Source organism: Platichthys flesus, chromosome 5, assembly GCF_949316205.1.
Source record: "Platichthys flesus chromosome 5, fPlaFle2.1, whole genome shotgun sequence".
Classification (NCBI taxonomy): Eukaryota; Metazoa; Chordata; class Actinopteri; order Pleuronectiformes; family Pleuronectidae; genus Platichthys; species Platichthys flesus.
The window spans coordinates 26,945,869-26,953,015 of NC_084949.1; the positions used below are offsets into that span (position 1 = coordinate 26,945,869).

Below are 7,147 nucleotides of genomic sequence, written 5' to 3' on the forward strand. Positions count from 1 at the left end.
CTGCCATCACATCCAGCCCGGCTGCCCCTGAAGCCTCTCGGCTGGGGATCTCGGAGAGCCTTTCTCCGCGAGACAAAAAAAACCTCCTGAAGGGGAACAAAAGTGAGCAGGTTTTCTCCTCCTCCGTGTCCCGCTTCTCCGCGCACAGTAACCCGCTGCCTGCCCCTTAAAATGGGAATATTAGGACGTCAATCTCATGGTCCCTGTGCGCCTTTGTCTTTGCTGAGTGCCCGGCTCTGCCTACCACACACCTTTTGTCCGACAATCCAATAAGAGCCATTATTCCCGCTGCCCAGACCCGGCAGCAGCTCGCTCTTCGGGGGTATTTTAGATGCTTAATCGCGTCCTTAAAAGGACCTCAGAAGGATAATTACTTCCTCCTTTCACGTCGCCTGGCACCGGGACAAAGAGTTCCTGGGGCCTGGCCTCCTCCAGCAGCAGCTCCCCTCTTAATATGTTCACGTGAAGATTGCCACCGTGTATCCAAATGGAGACATTTATATATATATATATATATTTACTTTCATAATATATATAGATCACTCCTCTGACAGCTAGGTCTCTTTTTTGTTCTGCACAGAATCAAAACGCACCGGGTCTCGTTTCTTGGATTTATTTGAATAGATGTGAAATAGACTAAAACAATTCTCTGTTGAACAAACACAATTCAAAGCACTTCAATTCAAAGCCTAAGAATAAAGCACATTGAAATAAAAACATTATTATAAAACGAATCCTCTGTTTCTGGAGGAGAAGTGCGCCACCGTGTCGTGAGTCAGTGTGTTCAGTGCCAAACCTACTTGCATCACAACATGAGGCCTTTCACCGTGCCACGTCCCGTCCTCACGCGCACTCACCTCGGCTCTCACGCGCCTGGAGGAGCCGGAGGATCCAAACACACATCCGTCATACACGCAACACTGTTTTCTGGAGTGACCGAGTGAACACGCGCTTCTAAAAGGTTGTGGGTTTAAAAAGGAACGATCTAGTTCTGTTGTTGTGAGACTACCAGGCCCGGATCCCCTGCAGGGAGCCCTGGCAGGATGTGACCGCTGTCCCTTGGTGTGTCTGGGGCTGCGAGGAGCCGCCGAGGCCGCCCACGTTTCCCAAGTTCATGTTCATGAAGGCGTTGGGGGTGCCGGACGGGGGGAGGGCGGGGATGCTCGTGTACGTGCAGCTGTAGTTGGTGTTATACGCGGGGCTGTTGTACGTGTACGCCGGGTATCCGTTGTAGCTGTACGGGTTGGATCCGTACGGAGCCGCGGTGCCGAAGCTCTGGGCGCCGCCCAGACACGGCTTCCCGTCCCGGACCAGCACCGGCACGGCGACGCGCCGGGGCGGAGGAGGGTGGTGCTGCCCCGCCGCCTCCAGGGACTTGTCCTGCCGCTGTCGTTTGCACTTGTAGCGGCGGTTCTGGAACCAGATCTTCACCTGGTTCGAGGTGAGCTTGAGGGTGGAGGCCAGGTGCTCCCGCTCCGGCGCGGACAGGTAGCGCTGCTGCTTGAAGCGCCGCTCCAGCTCGAAGACCTGCGCCTGGGAGAAGAGCACCCGGGGCCTCCGCCGGCTCCGCTGCTTCTGCACCGGCCTCTCGGAGTCGCCTTGCCCGCCCTCCGCTGCCTCCTCCCGGGACACCAGCCCGCAGCTCTCTGTCAGGTGGGGAGAGGCACATTAGGTTAGAACATCACATATTAAACCATGTTGTCTCAATGCGTAAAAAACTGAATTGGATGCTAATTGCTCCAGTCCACACCCAGAGCGCTTCAGGTTCTGAACAGGAGCCACAGTTATGAACTTCACTCAGTTCCTGCCAACTCAATAAAAACCTGTCACATGGGAGATTCCCCTGAGATGGTTCAGATCCAATCTGACCTTTTAACCTCGTGCACAAACAAAAACCGCAGAAAGAAATATGAATTATTGTGACGGTAAAATATAAAACACCGGAGGAGGCTGGTCCATAATTTAATATAAAATTAAATTATACTAACATATATTTTGCATTTACCAGTTATAGTTTGGGGCAAATATTAGAGATAATGACTAATTGTGTGCCTCTGCCAGGCCGCGGTGTTTATTAGCGCTACTTCACTTCTTTTACAAGCCTCTTTAAACTAATTGTCGGTTTATGGTCCACACATCATAACACGAGTCCGCGGATCCCTTAGATCAAGTGTTTGACATCTCCAGACTTTACTGGATCCGTCTCCGGCCCCTGACGCAGACTCCCGCCGCTTGATCAACCTCTTTATTGGGATGATGGCGGTGGGAGAGCCGCGGAATGAAAAGATCCAATAAACCGACTCGATTCTTTACTGTCCTGCTCCAGATATTTAATTCATATTATATTTGCACAAGCTAAACTTTGAGCCAGGTTGCAGTTTATCTTTAAAATCGCTTCAGGCATGAAATAGTTTTAAATTGTTGGACTAATAAGCTTTAAAAGAGCTGCAGGAATATTTAGACTGACACAGAACACATATTTACTTTTGTGAGTTTTCTCACACGCTTTGGAATCAACCGTTAAATGGGAACCGACACATTTCAAATGGTCAGATTTAGAAAATTCAATTTCCAGAAATACAACAGGCCTTTATGTTTTACGTGAAAGAGGCAGCACCGCCTCACAGCCGCCGGTTTTGATTGAGGTCACAGGTGAAGTGCTTTTTGTGGCTATGAATGCAAATCGTGTTGTGGTGCAGCGTGTGTATTTTATCTCATTTAACCGTGTCTTTAGAATGACGTGTTTTCATGGTTACACATGTTCTCTGTGACCCTTTGTCTTTACAGTAACAGCTTGTGCGTCAACTCACTGTTCTCCTGCTCCTCCAGCTCAGCGGCCTCCAGCTTGGCTCCCTGCAGCCCGGGATGGACGTACATGTCCGGGGACAGCCGGTCCTCTCGCACCGCCAGCGCGCTGAGGTAGGCCAGGTTGTCCTCCCCGTCCGAGAACGAAGGGCTGTCCCGGGTCCCAGCGAGCATGCAGGACGGCGGGGTGTGGAAATGCTGCTGCTGGGGTGGAGACCCGGCCAAGTGCTGCTGGGTGTGGGCCCGGTGCTGGAGCTCCAGGGAGCCGGTCTGCTGCTGCTGCTGCTCCAGCTTCAGGATATCCTTGACAGAGAACGGCGTGGAGGTGAGCGGGCTCTGCAGCATCATGTCATCCAGCTCCTGCTCTGCAGCATGGAGGAAATGAAGCCCGCCGAGTAACATGCACTCCCCTTCCCCTTCTCTGCTCTTTTCCTAACAAATAATTGAGCGTAATAGCCCCCGCGCTGGTAATTGGAGGTGCGGTAAGCCTCTGGAATGCCTCATCGCCGTAAATCGCACGAAAACATGGGTATTAGTCCTGGGTTAGTCCACGCAGGTCTCCTCTCTGACAGATGCAATGTCGGGCTTTGTAAGTGGAGTTTGGACCGGGGCGAAGGAGCGCCGGTGCCTCCTCTTGTGTCAGGGGGAGGGGTGTGCATGAAATGGAAAGTCCGTTTGGGCTGAAAGAAAAGAGAGAGAGAGAGAGAGTCAGAGAGGGGGGTAGGAGGGGCGTGCGTGACGTATCCCGCGTTCACATACTGGTTTTTAATTTTGACTTTGGGAATAGGCTGCAAACACCGGGTTCAACCACTGTCCAGTGGGAGTTCATCCTCACAGAATCTGCTCCAGAAGCGTTTTTACGCACACACATTGTGACCAGCATCACGAGGAACAGGCTTCAGCTCTGTGACTGAAAGTATCCACTCACACGTTCACTGGTCAGGTTCGTTTTCAAACGTGAGGTTTGTGGTTTTAATGGAGACGCACACGGGTCAGGACCCTGGGCCGCTTGTGTGTGTTCGTGCGTAAATCTGTGCCCTCTTTGGAGACGGTGCGCGTGCGGCGTCACGTCAAGGTCAACGGTCAGGTCCGAGGATAATGGCTTCTTTTCCACAGGGTTAATTAACAATTTGTGGCTTTGCTAAGTTTTTATTTATGTTCTATGACAACATGAACCTTGAAAACTTCTCGATAACCAAACTCTTCCTCTAAAGATCCTGTTGTTTCACGGTGCTGAATCCCCACTGAGGTCGGAGGCTCCTCACAAGGACACGTCTCACGAGGCTTTTCTCAAACTCTCGAACTTTAGAAACTTTCATGTTTACTCTAAATTTCAGAGGCGATGCCAGAGTTTCCACACAGAGCGGACATCTATCAGACAGTCCAACAGGGCGAGTGGATAAAATACATAGTTTCCCATTTTAGGTCAGAGGAGCTTTTAAAATACCAAAGTTCTATGATTTCACTCCTCCAGAAAACTCCACCACCATTAATACAAACACATGTTATTTGGATAAAACCGTCTGGGAAATCTGCAAATTAGAAATTAAAATGAAAACACATATTCGTAACTTTTACTTCTACGGGGAGATTTGACAGAGAATCAACGGCTTGAAGAGGTTGAATGTTGCCCCCCCCCCCCCCCCCCCCCCCCAAGCAGTAGTTTCCCTGCAGCAGCAGCAGCTGGGCTCGGTGTCCTCTTTATCTCGGGTGTTGTATTAATAACCGCACAGGGCAGATAAGCAGGGCCCCCCGGGGCAATTAAAATTCCTCCAGGAAAACTGCCTGACGTTTTTAGCCCGAGCTAATCTGCTCCTATCAGCTCCGCTTTCCGTTTTGCAGCGGGACCCCTCGCCCCTGTCCCCCCGCTCCCTCCTCTCCTCCTCCGGGTTTTTCCTACTCGGACACAGCGCAGGTGGACGGAGGCTCCGAGGGGCCAAAGGCCAGAGCTGCACATTCACCACCTTGCGAATTGAACCAATAAAGCCACCAAGCAAACCTGATGCTAAGAACTTTTCATTTAAGACTAAATGTCAACGTCTGTTTTTCTGAGATGTTCAATAATTATTCCAAATATCTTTTCCATCTTTTCCATCTTTTTTTTTCTCCATTTTCACATTAATACCATTACATACACTGGTTCTATGTGGAGATTGAAATCCAGACATTTATCACAGTGACGTGCGTGAGTCCCTCTGCTCCAACATGAAGAGAGTTTATGTATTAAACCTGTTATAGACTATATTTTAAATGATTATCTTAACCACAGCGTTGATCCTATATAAACGTCTTTGTTTCTGTTTTCTCTGAACAAAACAAAAGCATTTACTTAATTTGTAGCAAGGACAGGAAACTCAAATACTCTTAAAACCTGTTCACATCTTATTTTCCTACATATCATGAATCTCTGTCGTTTATCTTCCTTTAAACTCTGTGATGAGGCTGAACATCATCTGTTTATTGTTTCTCATTCCGTGGAGCCTTTACTTTTTAAAACTTGTCATGCTTTAAAGAACACGGCGAAAGTGAATCTACTCGCATAAAAAACTAAAGAGTCTGAGATGGTTTTCTGAGTTGAGGCCCCTGAGGGCCCCGACACTGACTGGTCCTCTGACTCTGTCTTTCTGTAGCTATCGTTCATCCTGTGCTGGTGAAACTCGACTAATCCCTCATGGAATGGAAATCTCACTTTTGGATTTGGGTTCTTCTGGGGAGATAAAGTCCTCTTCATGTAACTGTTATCGTCATAAACGTGAGGTACAGATTTCCACTCTGCAAACGTCCCTGTCTCTCTAAACCCCACGGGGCCTCTCACAGACCCAGGGTGCATCCCGACAGGTAGTAAATATCCCGCTGTGCATCTCTATCTATGGAAGCCGGGGGAGGCGACAGACGGACGCGTGGTCATCAGACTCCCCGGCGACTCTCTCTCCAATTCACGCTACATCATCATCAGCGCGTCCTCATAAAAAAGTGCCAAACATGGCGGCCCAGTGTTTAGACTGGCACCCGGCCGCCTCCATTTACTTTAAATAAGCATTAAATCCAACGACGCCAGGCTGGAGCGCTGAGCTCTCCGTGTGTCACATGGTCCACGCTCTGCAGCGAGGACAAGCTGCTTCAGTTCAAGTTAAGAGACGAGACGCTTGGTTTGGGTTGGACAGGTCTTCTGAGCAAAGGGGGGGGGGGGGGTCAGTGTCAGGGAATTTGTGACTCATCCATCTTTTGATCCCTTTTAATGTTGCGTATTAGAAACCTGAAAGAAGTGGAATGTGTGTGTGTGTGTTTCCATCCTGTCCCTGACATGAAGGGATGAGATCAAACTATAGAAACCGTCTCCATTCTTAAGGAGGTGATTATCTTGATTTGACTTTCAGTGATCCCGACGCTCCATCATGGTTCAGTACTGAGATGTTGGACCATGACACGTCTCTGTCGACAGATCGATGTCGTAACAACCTCGACTCAATCGTTTTATTCACCTCTGTGAGTCAAAGTAGAAACTCATCAAACAGCTGCAGGAGATTCCACTTCTGTTCTATTACAACATGAACCTTGAAAACTTCTCGATAACCAAACTCTTCATCTAAAGATCCTGTTGTTTCTCGGTGCTGAATCCCCACTGAGATCGGAGGCTCCTCACAAGGACACGTCTCACCAGGCTTTGCCTCAAACTCTCCAACTTTAGAAACTTTCATGTCTACTCTAGATTCTAGAGGCGATGCCAGAGTTTCCACACAGGGCGGCATCTATCAGACAGTCCAACAGGGACATGTGGATAAAACACACAGAGTTTCCCATTTTAGGTCAGAGGAGCTTTTAAAATATGAAAATACCAAAGTTTAATGGATCAAACTACGAAACTCCAAGCACCAGTAATCAAAACACATGTTATTGGGGTAAAAGCCTAATTTGGATAAAAGCTGAAACCAGTGGTTGAACGCACGTTGAAGCAGAACCAGGTTCTCTGAGGCCTTTTGGGATCTTTTAGCTCCTTGTTGTGGTTTTAGTTCATGGTTCAGTCTCATGCTCTTATTTTCCAACCGCTGTTTTCTGAAAATCAAAAGCTTTGTTCAACTCCCTGACACCTGAAATCGGTCGTTGGGCTGAAACTGAAACTAGTTCTGTGTATAAATGTCCCTGAACTCTGCAGCTCGGCTCTTGTGCGTTTTAGTCTCTTTCAGCTCGTGGTGTTGGTTTTGGTTCATGGTTCAGAGTCTCATGCTCGTCTCTCTGAAAAGTTTGAGAAGCTCAGTTGAACCGAGCTGCAGAGACGCAGGTGGAAAGTAGCTGGTGTGGACAGGACGACACGTGTCAGCTTCAGGTCCTAGATGTGTATCTG

The 7,147-nt window shown here is 48.8% G+C and overlaps 1 protein-coding gene across 1 annotated transcript; it reads right to left on the reverse strand.

Moving 5' to 3' along the window:
* Nucleotides 1-597: 597 nt before the first annotated feature.
* On the reverse strand, nt 598-3,457 carry LOC133954089 (homeobox protein Nkx-2.3-like). The gene is made up of 2 exons (XM_062388384.1): nt 2,811-3,457; nt 598-1,646 (listed from the first exon to the last, which is right to left on the reverse strand). Exons 1-2 carry the CDS (start codon nt 3,205-3,207, stop codon nt 1,006-1,008), a joined length of 1,038 nt encoding a protein of 345 aa, XP_062244368.1. The 5' UTR covers nt 3,208-3,457; the 3' UTR covers nt 598-1,005.
* Nucleotides 3,458-7,147: the final 3,690 nt, after the last annotated feature.

What these genes read in the sequence shown, in the direction of transcription:
- LOC133954089 (XM_062388384.1), bottom strand. Translation starts at nt 3,207, where the DNA reads ATGTTACTCGGCGGGCTTCATTTCCTCCATGCTGCAGAGCAGGAGCTG. An exon ending in GCTGGAGGAGCAGGAGAACA is followed by an intron (nt 1,647 to 2,810) that starts GTGAGTTGACGC and finishes CCCACCTGACAG; the next exon opens with AGAGCTGCGGGCTGGTGTCC.